At 35.5% G+C, this 17,989-nt stretch overlaps 2 protein-coding genes across 2 annotated transcripts in view; one reads left to right on the forward strand and one right to left on the reverse strand.

Moving 5' to 3' along the window:
• The first annotated feature begins 339 nt into the window (after nt 1-339).
• LOC105136358 (proteasome subunit alpha type-6) lies at nt 340-5,054 on the forward strand. The gene is made up of 9 exons (XM_011041668.1): nt 340-560; nt 669-763; nt 925-1,006; nt 1,289-1,385; nt 1,849-1,907; nt 2,091-2,173; nt 3,663-3,758; nt 4,241-4,300; nt 4,708-5,054. The coding sequence occupies exons 1-9, from the start codon at nt 485-487 to the stop codon at nt 4,798-4,800; spliced, it is 741 nt and encodes a 246-aa protein (XP_011039970.1). The 5' UTR covers nt 340-484; the 3' UTR covers nt 4,801-5,054.
• A 146-nt stretch (nt 5,055-5,200) lies between these two features.
• Nucleotides 5,201-17,989, reverse strand: part of LOC105136360 (protein YLS2-like) — a 24,596-nt gene continuing 11,807 nt past the window's right edge. The window contains exons 4-6 of the mRNA XM_011041669.1: nt 6,073-6,309; nt 5,823-5,955; nt 5,201-5,627 (exon numbers count right to left, since the gene is read on the reverse strand). Of these exons, the coding sequence (XP_011039971.1) occupies nt 5,349-5,627; nt 5,823-5,955; nt 6,073-6,309 (649 nt within the window). The 3' untranslated portion in view covers nt 5,201-5,348. The remainder of the gene's footprint in view (nt 5,628-5,822; nt 5,956-6,072; nt 6,310-17,989) is intronic.

Below are 17,989 nucleotides of genomic sequence, written 5' to 3' on the forward strand. Positions count from 1 at the left end.
CACATCTAAAAAAATAAAACCATGCTTTGTAGTGAAGTAAAATAAAATAAAGGTGTAAATAGTCTCAAAAAAGAACATCAATTATCAAATGATCCTGAATTGGCTCTGCAACCCATGCACAAATCCTCTCATGATCATATAAAAAATTTCTTCTTCTTCTTTTTTTTTTAATCAAAAATGTGTTGTACAATAATTTATGAAAAAGAACATAAATTGAGAATTGTATAATTCCGGGACATAATGAACAAAAACTATAGGTTTGGGATCTAATTGAGAAATGAATAATAGCAGGAGAACTAGTCTGACGTTAGCCCGAGAAAGAAAATTGTGAGAAAAAAGAAAAGAAAAGAAAAGAGAAAAGGGTTTCTTGTTCAGCGAGTCACTAATTCATCAAATAGAGAACAAAAAAAGAAGAAAAACCTGTTTTGTTGGTCATCGAAACTTGAACGCCAGATCTCTTCTCTATACGAAAATCTCAATAAGAATGAGCAGAGGAAGTGGAGGCGGGTACGATCGCCATATCACCATATTCTCCCCTGAAGGTCGCCTCTTTCAAGTTGGTATGTACTGTCATTTTACTCTCCTCTCCCTCTCATTCAAAGAAAAAAAACTGATTTCTCCCACCGGAAAGTATTTTTAAATTAATATAACCGAGATTGTGGGTGCAGAGTATGCGTTCAAGGCAGTGAAGGCAGCTGCGACAACTTCCATCGGAGTTCGCGGCAAGGATTCTGTCTGTGTCGTCACTCAAAAGAAGGTTCCGGTGAGTGACCTATTATTTTCTTAATTTTACTGCATTGCATTAACTATCCCTTAATTTATTATGATTAATTGCCTTCTTGATCTAGGGTTTTGTTTACCATTTCGTGTTTGGTATATCGCGTGAGGTAAATAATTGTATTTTTGGTGATAATGAATGTGCAGGACAAGCTTTTGGATCAGACTAGTGTTACTCACCTTTTCCCTATTACCAAGTACCTTGGACTACTTGCCACCGGCATGACAGGTTTGCTTTGAATTAATTGACACTCTTTTAATTCTTTCTGTTATAATGCAATTAGAGAGATTTATGGTGTTCGTCTTTTTTTTTTTTTCCTCTTATGTCTCTCAAAATTGGAAGTAAGCACAGTAGAGCTGTTTATCTATGAATTTGATTTGGATAACTGAGTATTGCTATTATTGTTTGGTACCTTCATGTACCAAGCTTGGAACTTGATACTATCATTCAGTCTTGAAATTGTTTTCCAGTTACACCGCTGATAATGGTATTTTTGTGTCCAATTTTTAGCTGATGCAAGGAATTTAGTACAACAAGCAAGGAATGAAGCGGCGGAGTTTAGGTTCAGATATGGATATGAAATGCCTGTGGATGCATTAGCTAGATGGTATGTGATTTTCATTGATCATATTGTGGTTGTGGAAAATTCAGCTATTTGATTATGTTTAATGCCAAGATGTGTTCCATATGTGGGATGCATCCTTTTTTGTTTGGATTGTTACTAGTGCTGTTCATAACTGCTCCTTTTAAGATTGCAAGTCAAGCTTGCTTTTAAACAGTTCATGCTGTTATTTGAAAAAATTGAATTTTGACTGCCTTCTATCGCACCATTTTCACTTTTCTTAAATCCATGGCCATTCTCCAATATCTTTGGGGAAGATGGTCAGATGCATATCAACCTGTTCATTGAATTAACTAATGCTATCTTCTCTAATCATACTTCTTTTCTGTCCTTGTAATCTTGAACTCTGAATTTTTTTTTATCAATAATTGCATGGATTGTTTTCCTTGCTTTACTGCAACTGATAATTTCTTGTGAACTTGCAATGATATTTTTGTTACATATATAGGATTGCGGACAAATCACAAGTTTATACTCAGCATGCATACATGAGACCTCTTGGAGTTGGTATGGGTTCTTCTCTTATTTTGATCTGTTGTAGCTCTTAAGATTATTCCATTTACATGCAGTGCATTTTCTTAAGGTGTATCCGGGTGTTTGTAGTGGACATTTACACCTTCTAATTGCTGCTGTTGGTCTTATTCTTATATTCATTTATCTTGACATCTTTAATGTGACTTGTCTATGAAGTTGCTATGGTTTTGGGTATTGATGAAGAGAATGGGCCTCAACTTTACAAGTGTGATCCAGCTGGCCATTTTTTTGGTCACAAGGTATTTCGCAAACTTGTTCGTTTCATGAAAATGCATTACATTTTCAATGCTTTACGCGAAGGATGTTGTTTCACTATTGCTTAGCAAGCACACCTATGGCTCCCATGATCATATAAGCAAAAGAACTAAGATGAATATGAGGTATATGATTCGTTAACGAAATACTTCAGCTTTATCCTTGGGATGAATACCATCTGATAATTTAAGGAGTATGCTTTTGAATTCACATGACAGTGGCTATTGAATTTTTTTTGGTGATCTCCTGTGCTCTTCTCTCAGTCCCTTAAATCTGGCAACATTGTTATTTATTGTTTAGCTAGCAAAATTTTGCTCCGGGCCTGTCAGCAGGAAACTGCTGCTGCCTGTATGTGCCCTCCTCTCAAGGGTTTAAAATCACATGTCTAGATTGCCTTATCATGTTCTCAAGTTTCAATTCCTGCCATACCCTCTTAATTTGTTGCTACTGATTTTTCCTTTGCAAACACCTGCCGAGTTCCCCCCTTCCTCATCTGCAATATCGACATAAATAGAGTACTTCAAAATATTATCTCTAAGGATTTACAACAGTGTATTATTCTCTGCTTGTCCTGTTATAAAACAGGTTTTAGATCAACCTCACCAATTAATTAACATGCAAATTTCCATGTATATGATCCTCTGCATATTAGTTCTCAGTGATCTTGGGTTGCATTTGGGAACTAAGTCATACTTATGTAGCTGCTATTGGCCTTTCATTGACTAACATTCATCTTGTGTCAACAAGTTTTTTGATAGAAATTTTCGCTAGGCTATAAATTTTTTATATTCAAAGGTTACATTTAGTTTATCATAGGTCTAAGAAAATTGAATAGTTGTTAAAATTTGGGAAATGTACTGGTAAACAAAGAAAAGTACTAGTTCATCATGGTCTAAGAAAAATGAATAATTGTTCAAAATTGGGAAATGTACTGGCAAACAAAGAAAAGTACTAGTTCATCCTGGTCTTAGAAAATTGAATTGATGTTAAAGTTAGTAAAAGATGCTGGCATACAAAGAAAAGTACAAGTTTAGAGAACTAGGGACCAGCTTGAGTTGAATTTCATTATGCGAAGTTCTGTCGAGTTAAAAAGATGCAACAATTCCAATTGTTTCAGAGAAGGGTAGAAGAGGAAATGTGAATTAAGAAGTCAAATAATCATTTTATGGTTGTAGTTTTAAACCTACAAATGAAGTACACTTATGGGCTGCAGGAACACTCCTTGCAATCCAGTCTGCTTCAAATATTTGTTTGTCAGTTAATTTGCCTTCTAGGTATGCTTACTAGATCTTGCAGCTAAAGGCCTGGTAGATATCTACCTGTTCCTATAATATATCTAAATAGTGTATGGGGATTTTTTTTTAAGGGAAAATTTATCGATCTCTGTGTTGATGATTTATTTTAACTTTGCATCATACACAATTCCAAGGAAGCATTTTGTCCAAGGAACATAAGTTTATGCTCATGTTGCAGGCTACAAGTGCTGGATTGAAAGAACAAGAGGCTATCAATTTCCTGGAAAAGAAAATGAAAAATGATCCTGCTCTCTCATATGAGGAAACTGTGCAGGTACATGTGCCTATTCCTGCTAAGGACATGCTGAAGGACTGTTTTTCTTTTTTCTTTTTATAAACTTTTCATTGGCTATCTACTATTATTTTCAGAAGAGAAATATGCTCTCTGCTTATCAACCATTCAAGTCTTCTTATTTTCCTGTTCTGGGTTGGGAGGTAGTTCATTCTGTGAAGAATTTTTGGGCCATATAATATGCAATAGATAATACTTTTTATTTATCCTCATGGTGTTAAAAGAATTTCTATGACTTTAAAGGAGTTCAAATGATTTTTGTTTGGATTATTTGTTTTCCAGGGCTACGAGAGGATTCTGTATATAGTAGTATAAAATAACTCAAGAGGATAAATATTGTTGGTTTTTGTTGGATTATTAGACAAAATGGTGTGAAGCTGCATTTAGATTATTTCTATTTTATGTTTATTCCAAACATTCTACATGTGATTGTCCTAAAACAGCATCTTGCTTGTATTGTGCAGACTGCTATTTCTGCTCTTCAATCTGTTCTTCAAGAGGATTTTAAAGCTACTGAGATAGAGGTTTGATGACTCCCTTTATTACATTCAACAGTTGGTGATACTAGACTAGTAGTATTAAAATGACTGAAAACAGAAGGATAGTATTAATACACTGTAAAGGCATAGGTTCAAGAAAATAAGTTTTGGTGTAATATGTCACCTCCGATATGAGTGGCCTATCATTGAACTCTGGTATTTAGACTTCTGTTTAGGTGGCTTTCCTTCTGTTATGTTTCCAATAGAATTCAGAATCTTGGTGCATGTTCTTTTCCTTCTTTTTTTATTTTTCACTTGCTTATTAGATGCCCCTTTATTTACTGTCTGCCAAATTTGCAGACCATTACGGTATGGACATTAAAGTGCTTTTTAATCGAATTTACTTTGTACAACTAAAATGGTTTCTAACAGTTAGTGTTTAATTGTTGCAGGTAGGGGTTGTGAGGACGGACAATCTTGTTTTTAGAGTGCTGTCCACTGAGGAAATTGATGAACATTTAACTGCTATAAGTGAACGTGACTGATTTTGTGGGATAGCCTGAGACAGTTTGGAAAGGATTGTGCAATCATTGGAATTCATCAAAACTTGCTTGATTAATCATGTAGTTTGACAGGAAAAAAAGGAAGCAAGATAATTTGTTTGGATTATATTCCCGCCCACCCCAAAAATTTGTTAAACTGCCAATCATGTTACAACTATTGCTGTTTCTGCAGTTATCTTTCTGTCTGTTGGTTTTCCAAGAAATAATGATGAGCTAGATGTCTTCATTAGGTTTTATTAGAAGTCTGGATTGCTGGGTGTACTGGATGTTGTCGGATGAATGAGAATTTTGCCAGTAGATGATAGGTGAACACCTATGCAGTTGATGTTTTGTTGCTGGCTCTATTTGATATCATTTAGTTCTGTGGATCATGAAAGGCCGAAGACTAGGAAGCCAGCATGCAATATCTCCATTAGTTATTCAAAATAATATGGGTTCTAGTCTGAACAGCCAAGTGTCATAACTTATCTTGGGAGCCTTTTTTGAATTCATGCTCCATACTTGTTCTTCCTCGTCTGATGGTCTGAAGTTCAAGAATTCGTGGGATTCAATGGCAACTTTCCAATGAAGTTGGTATTTAGGCTTCCTAGGTAAAGGTGATCCTCGAACTCGAAAGCTGTTGTAACAAAAGACATCACTTTGCCTACAGGATCGTCAAACCTCCTGGTAATCTTGCCATCAGCGGCCACGTTTACCACCGTTGCTTTCCTACGGGCACCGTTGACTAGGTTAGCTAACTTAGGAAAGGATGCAACCAAGTGTTTGGATGGCTTTGATCTGTGAACGAACTCCAGCCCATTAGGCACAACCTGTGGTGGAAAATAATATTTTTGTTATGTCTCTCATACGGACATGTTAAACAGAGTAACAGATGCTTGCAGTTTGCACATCAATTGCATGAAGTTTGCTGAGTAGTTCATTATAGGCAATTCATATAGTGGATCTTTCTTCTCCTAAAAAGAAAATAAAATAAACCCAGCAGGGTTCCAAATCTTTTGAAGTACCTGTAGCAGAGCAATCCAGAAAGAGCCATCCGGTGCCAGATAGATGTTATCAGGACTACCAGGAAGGTTGTCGATGAAGATCTCTGTTTTCCCCTTGTCCGCTCCCCTCAGCCAATATTTCTGGCACCTGTATCTGAGCCCACATAAAGATGCAGGTGGTTTACATGCTAAAAGTGCATATCTTTGATATCCAGAGCATTGCACAATTTAAACAAGCACACAGGTTATGGTGCTCCACGAATTTACTTACTTCCAAGATTCGCAGAAGACCAGATAATCTTCCTCTCTTGAGAGAGCAACACCATTAGGGAAGCACAAACCTTCAAGCAAAATCGATGTTTCATTCAATGATGGATCATACTTGAGCAACTGCCCATGAGGTTTTGCCTCCAGAACGTCCAAGAACCAGTCGTGGAATCCAAATTTGGTGCTTGCAACACTAAAATAAAGACTTCCATCCGATGATTCAATGACCTCGTCTGCAAACCTAATTGAATCATATAATCAATGTCATATTTGCTTGGAAAAAAAATATAACAGGAATATTTCCCTCGACATTTTCTTTTCCAGATCCAAAACCTAGCAAAATTTGTTTCTCTCTATGGCTATGGGCTAAGACTGCTCTAGTGCTGCAGGGATGGGCTATGCGTTATGTAAGGATGAATCACTCAAATCTTGTCGAAAACAAAGCAAACAAGATTAACTCGTATTGTCATCTCATACAGTTTCCAAGACTCATGCATTAGGTACGTAGTTGTCGGTTCCAAGAGATAAACAATGACTCCTCTATACTATAAATATAATTGCTGAGGTTAAGAGTGCCTGTTTGGTTTGGAAGCTGCTGCATGTCCAAGTCCCCATCTAAAGAAATAGCAATGCTTGCCCATGTTTTAATGCTTTAAGTGCTTATATGATCATCATGTTTTTGTTAATGCAGCAGTAAATGAGCATGACAAATAGCAGCAAATCACTTGACAATAATGTAGCAAATCCTACTAGTTCTTTATTCTACTTTATTGTAATTATCTGTTTTCCTTTCTTGTATATTCAGTATTGATTGTGTAGATTCCTTTAGACATAGAGATTGTACAAAATAATCAATTATATAAAAGGATTCTCTGCAGTGGTCTTGGTATCGAAATTAACCAAGTCCTCGAAGAAAATGCCTTTTGCTCACGCTTGATCCTGTATCTAGCAAGATGGCATCCTTCAGTTCCACCTCCAATTGTTTTCAATGCATCGAATGTAGTTCAACTTATCTGGGTGAAAATGGATGGTGAGAATTATTTGAATTGGATTTCTCAGTGTCTACCTGCACTGGCTTTCGTGGATGGTTTTGAACCGTGCCCAGATAAGCAACTGTCCGACGCTCAGGGCAAGTCTTCAATTGAAATTAACCTTGCCTTCTTGCTCTGGCACAAGAAGGACTAATTTGTTCTTGGATTACTCAGTTCTACACTTGCTAACCATGTTTTACCATCTGCAGAGTTTGCGCCAAAGAGGAATGAGTTGTACTGAGTTTCTAAACACCGCCAAGATATGTGCTGACAATCCGACAGCTGCTGGGAAGCCTGTAGAAGAGGAGGATCTAATCTCCTATATTGCAAGAGGTCTCTACCCTTCTTTTAATCCCTTAATTGTCTCCTGTTCCTTTGCCTTGTAGAACAACATGATGAGCTCTGATGATTTTCAATCAAAACTCCTGTCTTATGAGATTCTTATTGAAAATCAAAACCAAGGAACAACAGAATTTTGCTATGATGGCACCTACCACAGGCCACTTTAAAAATGGACCAAAGAAGCCTCGTAACAACGACTTTCCACCTAATCAAAATTATTTTCCCAAAAGGAACTCGCATCCAAAATAGAAGAACCTTGTACACCAACAAAATATATGCAGTAGATCTTCTCATCAAAGTTCTTTCCAACAAAATCCCACACAGCAAAGTTTTTGCAAGTACCATGCCAGATTTGTGGTAAGACTAATCACAATGCTTTGGACTGTTTTCATAGAATAGATTATAGTTATCATGGAAGGCACCCACTTTCCCAGCTTGCTGAAATGGTGACCCATGACAATACTCTTAATGAAGATGGCGCCTAGTATGCTGATATTACTAATGATTTGGCTAGTCTCACTCTTCAGGAGACTTATGGTGGCATTGAAACAATAGTAGAACACAAGTTCCTTTCCTCTAAACACTCCACGAACAAATTTAAACTTCAACAGTGTTTTACATTGCCCTAATGCCACGACGAATCCCCTTTCTGTAAATCAATTTTGCATTGAAAATGATAGTTTCTTTTTGTCCTAATGAAGTCTCATTATTTTTGTTTAGATGCACAGGATAGAGACCACCTTCACTCGGACCCTCTAGAATTTGTCTGAGTGTAATTCTGAGTTACTTCTTTCTCTATGGACATTTCATTTGAGTGTAATTCTGAAAATTCAACCTACATTAATTCCTAACCATGTTATTCCCATAATTCCTACCACACTATCCCCGACACACAAAATACCCTTCTTGAGGTTTCCTTACCCAACAATAATTCATCCATTCCTTCTACAAATTCTACACACATAATAATTGTTGATGTAAACTCAATTTAGAAGATCAAGAAAGGCAACCACCAGTTGTCACCGCCCAACCATTCAGCCGCCAACCGCCAACCGCTTTCACACTGTCGGCAATAGTCGCCTTCACACTTTAAGGTTGAATTTTTTTGTTTTGAATTCGAGTATAAATAAATAGCTGAGTTTATGTTATAATGTGTGAAGAGATTTGAGAGAGACACTAGAGAGAAAGAGAGGGTGTGTATTGTAAGCTTTTGTTTATGTTGTAAACTTGTTGTTCTTAAAATAAAACAGTGTGTTTTATCCCCTCTGAGTGTTTCAAAACTACCACAAGTGGTTTCTCCCACCAACAATTGGTATCAGAGCCCCGTTCGTCACAAAATAGAAGATTTTTTTGGGAAATATTCGAATTTTCAAAGTTATCAAAAACACATTTTGATTATTCCAAAGTGTAGAGCTCATCCATACGAACTCAACGGTGCAAAAATCAGATTAATCGGAGCACGGGGTGGCCCACACTCTTCGTCTGAAATTTTGGTACTGTAGCCCACGCACCTCGAGGAAGAAGAAGACGACTGAGCTGAACTCCAAGCCATATTTCGAAGCCGAGCTGAGCTCCGAGCCATATTCCAAAGCCGAGCCAAAAAGAATATTCCTGGTTCAACCCAGCGAACCGCCCGAATTGGTTTTTGGACCGGTTCACCCTATTTTTGACCTATTTTCTACAAAGTCAGACTGGTTCCCTACTATTTGGACCATTCTAGATCCATCTATGATGTCGGTGTTTCCAAATTCAACTCCTAAAAGGTGATATAGTCATTTAAAAGGCAAAATGACTATAAAAAATGCACAAACACTCATCCCGAAGCTAACCAAAGACAACTATGATAGTTGGTACATCAGATTGAAGGCATTTCTTGGTTCATAAGAGTGTATAGATATTGTGCAATATGGTTATGATGAACCAGAGTCCAAAGAATTAGAAGATGCTCTACTAGAGGCATAGAAGCAAGTCCTCAAAATCAATAGAAAGAAAGACAACAAAGTAAAAACCTTCATTTATCAAGGTCTTGATGAAGCCACATTTGAGATCATTGTTTTTGTAGAAACATCAAAAGAAATATGGGAGGCTTTCCAACAAAAATACAAAGGTACTAACAGAATAAAGAAGATTCGTCTCCAATCTTTGCGAGGTGAATTTGAATTGTTACAAATGAAGTCCTCAGAATCCATTTCTGATTATCACACAAGAATTATGGTGATAGTCAATCAGATGAGAAGAAATGGAGAAGCCCTTTCAGATGCTCAAATTACTGAGAAAATTTTGAGATCCCTAGATCCAAAATTTGATTTTGTTGTTGTCGGTATTGAAGAGTCCAAAGAAGTGGACAAGTTGATAGTGGATGAACTTATGAGTTCTTTGCAAGCTCATGAGCAGAAGATTGTAAAAAGAAATGGAGATAAGGCAATTGAGCATGCCTTACAAGCAAAGTTATCTTTCAAAGACAGATATGAGCAAGGGGAGACTTCAACAAGTGGAAATACCACTCGAGGAAGAAGTCAATAAACACGAGGAGGATTTCAACGATTTCAAGATAGAAGTTCTTGGAATACAAGTTTTAGAGTAAGAGGTGGTAGAAACACCACTAGAGGAGGTCGAGGACAACAAGTATTCACTCCTAGAGGAAGAGGAGGCGGTTACAATAACCGTGACAAGAGAAATATTCAGTGTTATAATTGCAATCAATTTGGGCATTATAGCACTGAATGTCAAAGGAAAGCTCCATTAGAGGTACATGAGCATGCCAACTATGCAGAAGAGGATGCCAACAATAGAGGAGCAGCTGCATTATTTATCCAACAAGGACTTGACAAGAATCAAGAGAATATTTGGTATCTTGATTCTGGAGCTAGCAATCACATGTGTGGCCAACAAGATTTATTTAGTGATCTAGATGAGACCATATAAGGTTTTGTCACCTTTGGAGATACCTCAAAAGTTCCATTCAAAGGTAAAGGCAACATCCCAATCAAGTTGAAGAATGGCAATCATAGCTACATCGCCGATGTCTACTATGTCCCAGCCATAAAGCAGAACTTGGTGAGCATATGTCAACTTTTAGAGAGAGGCTATACACTTTACATGAAGAATTGTCATCTGACAATTACAAACTACAATGAGAGATTAATTGCCTATGTGAAAATGTCCAAGAATAGGATGTTTCCTTTAAACATCCAATATAATGCAGCAAAGTGTTTGAGTGCCATCACCAACAATGAAGAATGGCTTTGGCACCTGAGGCTTAGACATCTGAATTTCACAAGTCTGAAGATGGTAGCAAGCAAGAAGATGGTCAAAGGTATGCCCCACATTGATCATCCAGAAGAAGTCTGTGAGAGTTGTGTCCTCAGCAAACATCACAGATCCAGTTTTGCCAAAGAAGTCAACTGGAAAGCAAACAAGCCACTTGAGTTAGTACACACAGATGTGTGTGGTCCTATAAAGCCTATGTCGACTGGACAAAATATAATAATATATCTAATAATATAAGATACCTTTAATTTGTGGTAAATGTTCATTTTAAATGCAGACCTATCACATAAATGAAAGGATTGATTGATGACTTTAAGAACTTAAATTGCAAGGGAAAAAAGATGACCAAAATTAGAAAAGAGATGTCGGTGTAATCCAAACCGGAACACTATTCGGTAATTAGGTCATATCTGGAGCTATAGATCTCCGATTTAGGTCTACTTTATATGGATGGAAAGGTAAGACATAGGCCTACAACTTTCATATGGAGCCCAAGATCTAAAAAGGCCATTTTCAAGTCCAAATTGTAGCAACAACAAAAAAGCCCGAAGCTGTCCTCCAGCCCGAGCACTGTTCAGTATTTTGGCCATATCTAGAGTTCTAGAAGTCCAAATGAGCTGAATTGTTTACACAAGAAATCTGAGACAATTGCCTACAACTTTCATGTTTTTAAGTGGCTCCAATTTTGACGTTATCAATGACGTTTTGGGCAGACAAGAGAAGATAAAGATTGTCACCAAGTCAAGAGTTGGCTACCCACTCATCAATTAGTCATCAAATCAATAGTTCCCAATTTTAGCCTATAAAAGGAGGCATTTGCCATGCATTTAGGCATCTTGGTTTCCAGATTAAGATCATGCTCTTCCTTTCTCTCTTTGTATTTTTTGTAATGTTTATGCTTTGCTTTCATTAATATCAAGTTTATGCGTTTCATTTCCTTTCCTTTACTTAGTTAACTTTTATGTTCTTTCCTTTACTTAGTTAACTCTTATCTTATTTATGTTCTTATTTTGTTTATTTATTTTTCTTTTTTTTATTATGTTTAGCTAAGTTTATTATGTCAAGGTAAAAAGGTTACACTAATGGTGTAAGAATAAGTATAGTGTAAACTTAATATGAACTTTAATGTTTGATACTAACATGTTTTATATTTGTTATCTTGTTCACTCTTTCATACTTTGCTTGTTAAATGACTAATCTTGATTTATGTTGTATAACACTTGGTACAACAAATGCTTGGCACTTTCATAGCCCATAATGTATGGTATAACCGACACCTGAGCTATGAAAGAAACTTGATTTGTTGTCAACATAAGTTATAATCATGAATGCTTGACGAGATTTACAAGTATTAGCATTAATTGAATAAGATGACTAATGTAATCATGTTAACAATATATAATCTGATTAGAACCTCCTTTGTGTGTGGTTTCCAATTCAATAATAAGAGTTTATACTATACTTGTTTGATATACCATTAGTGGAACCTCTAACCTTGACATTTGTTATTATTATTGTTTAATCCTTACATTAATTTTCCATCTCCAAGTTCTCATCATCTTCTTCTTCTTCTCTTTCTTTATTATTATTATTATTATTAGTATTACTACTACTACTACTACTACTACTACTACTACTACTACTACTATTATTATTATTATTATTACTACTACTACTATTAGTATTATTACTATTATTATTATTATTATAGTTATTATTGTTATTGTCATTGTTGTTATTATTGTTATTACTATTATTATTGTTATTGTTATTATTATTATTGTTATTGTACTATTATCGTTTATAATTTGTACAATTAACCTCCCTATGGTTCGACCCTGGTCTTACCGAGTTATTTATTACTTCGACACTCCTGCACTTGGGAGAAGACATCAATCTTTTAATCGTGTCACCCACATTGATCATTTGCCGGGGAGGTAAGTTCTTGTATAAATTATAATATTTATTTTATTTTCTCTTTTCACTTTTCTTGTATATAACTTTGTTTCTTTTCTCCTGTTTCTTCTTCTTTTATTTTCTTCTTCCTTTTATTTTATTCCTACACGTGCATGAGAGTGTGGTCACGTACATCAAGTGGTAGACTTTGTAGGGTATCCTCATCATTTTCAGAAAATATGGCCGAAGAAGATAATCAATCACTTCAAAATGAGAATAATGAGAATAACCGTGCTAGAACACTTAGAGACCACATGAATCCCACAAGAACAAGTGCACCATCATGCATAGTTTTTCCTCCCGATGCATCTCATTTTAATTTTAAACCAGGTATTATTCAACTTTTACCTTCTTTTCATGGTTTAGAATTGGAAAATCCATACTTGCATTTAAGGGAATTTGAAGAGGTCTGCAACACATATAATAATTTAAATTGTAGCATGAACACCATCAGATTAAAGCTTTTTCCTTTTTCATTAAAAGATAAAGCTAAAACATGGCTACAAAATTTAAGACCAGGATCCATTCGTGCTTGGGATGAAATGCAACAACAATTTTTAAAGAAGTTTTTCCCATCTCATAGAACAAACTCTTTCAAGAGACAAATCACCACTTTCACTCAAAAACCAGGAGAAACATTTTACAAATGTTGGGATAGGTATCGAGACTTGCTTAGTACTTGCCCTCATCATGGTTTTGAAACATGGAGATTGGTTTCACATTTCTATGAAGGGTTAACACCTAAAGATAGGCAAATGGTTGAATTGATGTGCAATGGAACTTTTGAAGATAAAGACCCTGATGAAGCAATGGAGTACTTAGACTTGTTAGCTGAAAATGCTCAAAATTGGGACACCACGGGTACTTATGAGGCACCGAGTAAAACTCAACCTCACACATCTAGTGGAGGCATGTACAACCTTAGGGAAGATCATGACCTTCAAGCCAAGTTTGCATCTTTAGCTAGAAAAGTCGAGGCACTAGAATTGAAAAAGAGTGGTCAATTAAAATCCGTTGAAAACATTGTGTGTCAAATCTGTGAAACAAATGAACACTCAACCAACGATTGTCCAACCTTGCCTTCTTTTAAAGAATGTCTCCATGAACAAGCCCATGCTTTAAACAGTTTCCAAAGGCCCAACCACAACCCATACTCCCAAACATACAACCCTGGTTGGAGAAATCACCCAAATTTTAGTTGGAAGAGTGAGAACAACAATGCACAAACTTCACAACCACAGTTTCAAGCACACCATAATTTCCAAAATTCTCATGGATATGCACCTCCTTATGCTCCACCTCCTACAAGAAATTTTGAGGAAACTTTGTATGCATTCATTGAAAAGCAAGAGACAATCAACACTCAACTTGCTCAAAGCATAACAGATTTTAAAGATACTCTTGCAAAATTCACATCTGCTCTCAATTTTCAAGAGCAAGGTAAGTTTCCATCTAAACCACAGCAAAATCTCAAGGAGCAATACAATGCAAATGCAAGTAGTTCCAGAAGCCAACACATGGATCAAGTCAAATCAGTCACTACTCTACGCAGTGGTAAGGTTATTGAAAAACCCTCTCTTGAACCTTATGAGAAAGATGATGAGTCAATTTCTAAGGGAAAGGAAGGGGTTGAATCTGAAAATTGCAAAGAAACGACTGATTCTCCGCCAGCACTTCCATTTTCTCATGCCATGACCAATCAGGAAGAAATCGAGGATGAAAAAGGCATCGAAAAGGTTGATGCGAATCTTTTATCAAAAGTGACAACAGATTCGACACCCGACATCACACCAATCGATGATTACTTTCCTGATGAATCTCTACTTTCTCTTAATTCAATGCCTTGGTTTGCTAAAAATATCAATTTTCTTGCTTCAGGATTTTTGCCAACTCATTGGAGTATTGAAGACAAAAGAAAATTTTTGAGCAACGAGCAAAATTTTTATTGGGATGACCCTTACTTATTCAATTATTGTCCTGATCAAATATTTCAAAAATGCATTCTCGACAATGAGGTAAGTAATTTCATTAAATTTTGTTACTCTAAGGCATGTGGGGATCATTTCTCATCAAAAAAGAGGATTGTAGAAATCTTACAAAGTGAATTTTACTGGCCCATCATATTCAAGGAGTCAGATGCATTCCGCAAAAACTGTGAAAATTGTCAGAAGGTGGGATTTATTTCAAAACACAGAGAGTCTTTAGATAATCTTCTATTGACTCTTAAGTCTCATCATAGTCAAGATAAGCATCGTGCAATTCATAACTTAGGAACCCATTTTCATAAAGAACATGCTTGGCATAGTCTTGGGAATCTGACTAAAAAAAGACCCTGTTTGCCAGTTTTTAAGAAAACTGGATGGGAAGCCTATCCCCGACCCATAGAGGGCGTTTAAGCCGTTCTTGGACGTAAAACCAAGGGAAGATGTGAGCCACAATCACAACTGCGATTTGAGTCTTAGCTTGTAAAAATTTGTGTCTTTTCTTTTTATTAATAACATAATATTTGTGTTTTGTCATTTCTTATTTTTGTTTCAGTGTGTTTCAGGTTTGTTAATGTTCATTATTTCAGGTGATATCTTCTATACTCTATCTTTCTACCTTAGAACATTGAGGACAATGTCTCGTTTTGGTTGGGGGGAGAGGGTAGTAGTTGATAAAAAAAAATTGTTTTTCATTTCATAAAGCATGTGCATAATTGTTGTTACTAGGATGGCAGAGTAAAGGAGTTCTTTTGTTAAAGTGACTCTTGAGACGCATCTTAGTAACCATTCTTAACAAGGTCTATTATAATACTTCCTGAAATATTCAGGTTTACAAACTCTCGTATTGTTACCACTTAATTCTGCTCATATACTTATTTAACATGTATTCTTAAACCTTAATTTACACACACACACTTTAACATATGATTGTGGGTTGCATATTGGATTATTACATTATTTATGTTCTTTTGTTAAAGGTAACAACTAAGGGAAAGGGATTGTATATAATTAAAAAGAAAAAAAAAAAAAAAAAAAAAAAAAAAAAAAAAAAAAAAAAAAAAAAAAAAAAAAAAAAGAAAAAAAAAATGATGATAATAAAAATGTAGATAAGTTTGGTTTCGTAGCCTCCCTAACCTAAGCAATTAAGCCCGAAGGGGTGTTTTAACACCTAATACCCTAAAGTCAACTGACTTGGGAGCTATTGGCCCAACGCTTGTTACATGGGTTGAGGAGAAAAGCTTAAGGGAATCAAACATTGCACTATCTACATATCAGTATCTGCGACCCGAGTTACTAAGCTCGTAGGGGTGTCTTAACACCTAATGCCCTAATACCAACTGGTCTGGGAGTCATTAGCTGAAAGCTCATTACATGGGTTAAAGATGCATGATGTTTTTAAAGTATATGTATATAGAGTTAAAAAAAAAAAAAAAGACAAAAATAGTAATCCCAACCCAAGGAAGTTAACCTTAAACATTAGAACAAAAATTTTGTTTTCTTCCAAGAAAAGCCCCATAATTATGTGTTGATACATTGAGCACAAAAGAAAGGTTTATTAATATCTTGTTAAGAGGTATTGAGCAGATATATAAATTTAATGAGAGTTTGTTTATCTGGATAGACTAATGGAAGTTAAATGATGAATACCTTGCTTTGTGAAATTTGCAAATTTGTTTTCTATTTTAACGCTTTGATTACTAGGGACTAGTAATAAGCTGGTTGGGGGGTGTGATTAGTACTTAAAAGTGCATTTTTATCATGGTTTTATATCATCATTTTGCACTTGAAGTATCAATAACTCCTTAACTAAAATATGTTTTATAATAATGTATCTAATAATATAAGATACCTATAATTTATGGTAAATGTCTATTTTTAATGCAGGCCTATCACATAAATGAAAGGATTGATTGATGACTTGAAGAACTTAAATTGCAAGGATAAAGAGATGGCCAAACTTAGAAAAGAGATGTCGGTGCAATCCAAACCGGAACACTGTTCGGTAATTGGGTCATATCTGGAGCTACAGATCTCAGATTTAGGTCCAATTTATATGGATGGAAAGGTAAGACATAGGCCTACAACTTTCATATGGAGCCCAAGATCTAAAAAGGCCATTATCAAGTCCAAATTGTAGCAACAACAAAGAAGCCCGAATCTGTCTTCCAGCCCGAGCACTATTCGGTATTTTGGCCATATCTGGAGTTCTAGAAGTCCAAATGAGCTGAAATTTTTACACAAGAAAGCTGAGACAATTGCCTACAACTTTCATGTTTACAACTGGCTCCAATTTTGACGTTATCAATGACGTTTTGGGCAGACAAGAGAAGATAAGGATTGTCACCAAGTCAAAAGTTGGTCACCCACTTATCAATTAGTCATCAAATCAATAGTTCCCATTTTTGGCCTATAAAAGGAGGCATTTGCCATGCATTTAGGCATCTTGATTTCCAGATCAAGATCATGCTCTTCCTTTCTCTCTTTGTATTTTTTATGCTTTGTTTTCATTAATATTAAGTTTATGCCTTTCATTTCCTTTCCTTTACTTAGTTAACTTTTATGTTCTTATTTTGTTTATCTATTTTGCTTTCTTTCATTATGTCTAGCTAAGTTAATTATGTCAAGGTGAAAAGGTTACACTAATGGTGTAAGAATAAGTATAATGTAAACTTAATATGGACTTTAATGTTTGATACTAACATGTTTTATATTTGCTATCTTGTTCACTCTTTAATACTTTGCTTGTTAAATGACTAATCTTGATTTATGTTGTATAACACTTGGTACAACAAATGCTTGGCACTTTCATAGCCCATAATGTATGGTATAACCGACACCTGAGCTATGAAAGGAACTTGATTTGTTGTTAACATAAGTTATAATCATGAATGCTTGACGAGATTTACAAGTATTAGCATTAATTGAATAAGATGACTAATGTAATCATGTTAACAATATATAATCTGATTGGAACCTCCTTTGTGTGTGGTTTCCAATTCAATAATAAGAGTTTATACTATACTTGTTTGATATACCATTAGTGGAACCTCTAACCTTGACATTTGTTATTATCATTGTTTAATCGTTACATTAATATTCCATCTCAAAGTTCTCATCATCTTCTTCTTCTTCTCTTTCTTTATTATTATTATTATTACTACTACTACTACTACTACTACTACTACTACTACTACTACTACTACTACTACTACTACTACTACTACTACTACTACTACTACTACTACTACTACTACTACTACTACTACTACTACTACTACTACTACTACTACTACTACTACTACTACTACTACTACTACTACTACTACTACTACTACTA

This window comes from Populus euphratica, unplaced genomic scaffold (genome assembly GCF_000495115.2).
Source record: "Populus euphratica unplaced genomic scaffold, PopEup_1.0 scaffold53.1, whole genome shotgun sequence".
Taxonomy (NCBI): Eukaryota; Viridiplantae; Streptophyta; class Magnoliopsida; order Malpighiales; family Salicaceae; genus Populus; species Populus euphratica.

Excerpts from the sequence above, each read along its gene's own strand:
- LOC105136358 (XM_011041668.1), top strand. The coding sequence starts at position 485 with ATGAGCAGAGGAAGTGGAGGCGGGTACGATCGCCATATCACCATATTC. Across the intron at positions 561-668 it reads AGGTCGCCTCTTTCAAGTTG|AGTATGCGTTCAAGGCAGTG; the intron begins GTATGTACTGTC and ends TTGTGGGTGCAG. Across the intron at positions 3,759-4,240 it reads CATATGAGGAAACTGTGCAG|ACTGCTATTTCTGCTCTTCA; the intron begins GTACATGTGCCT and ends TGTATTGTGCAG.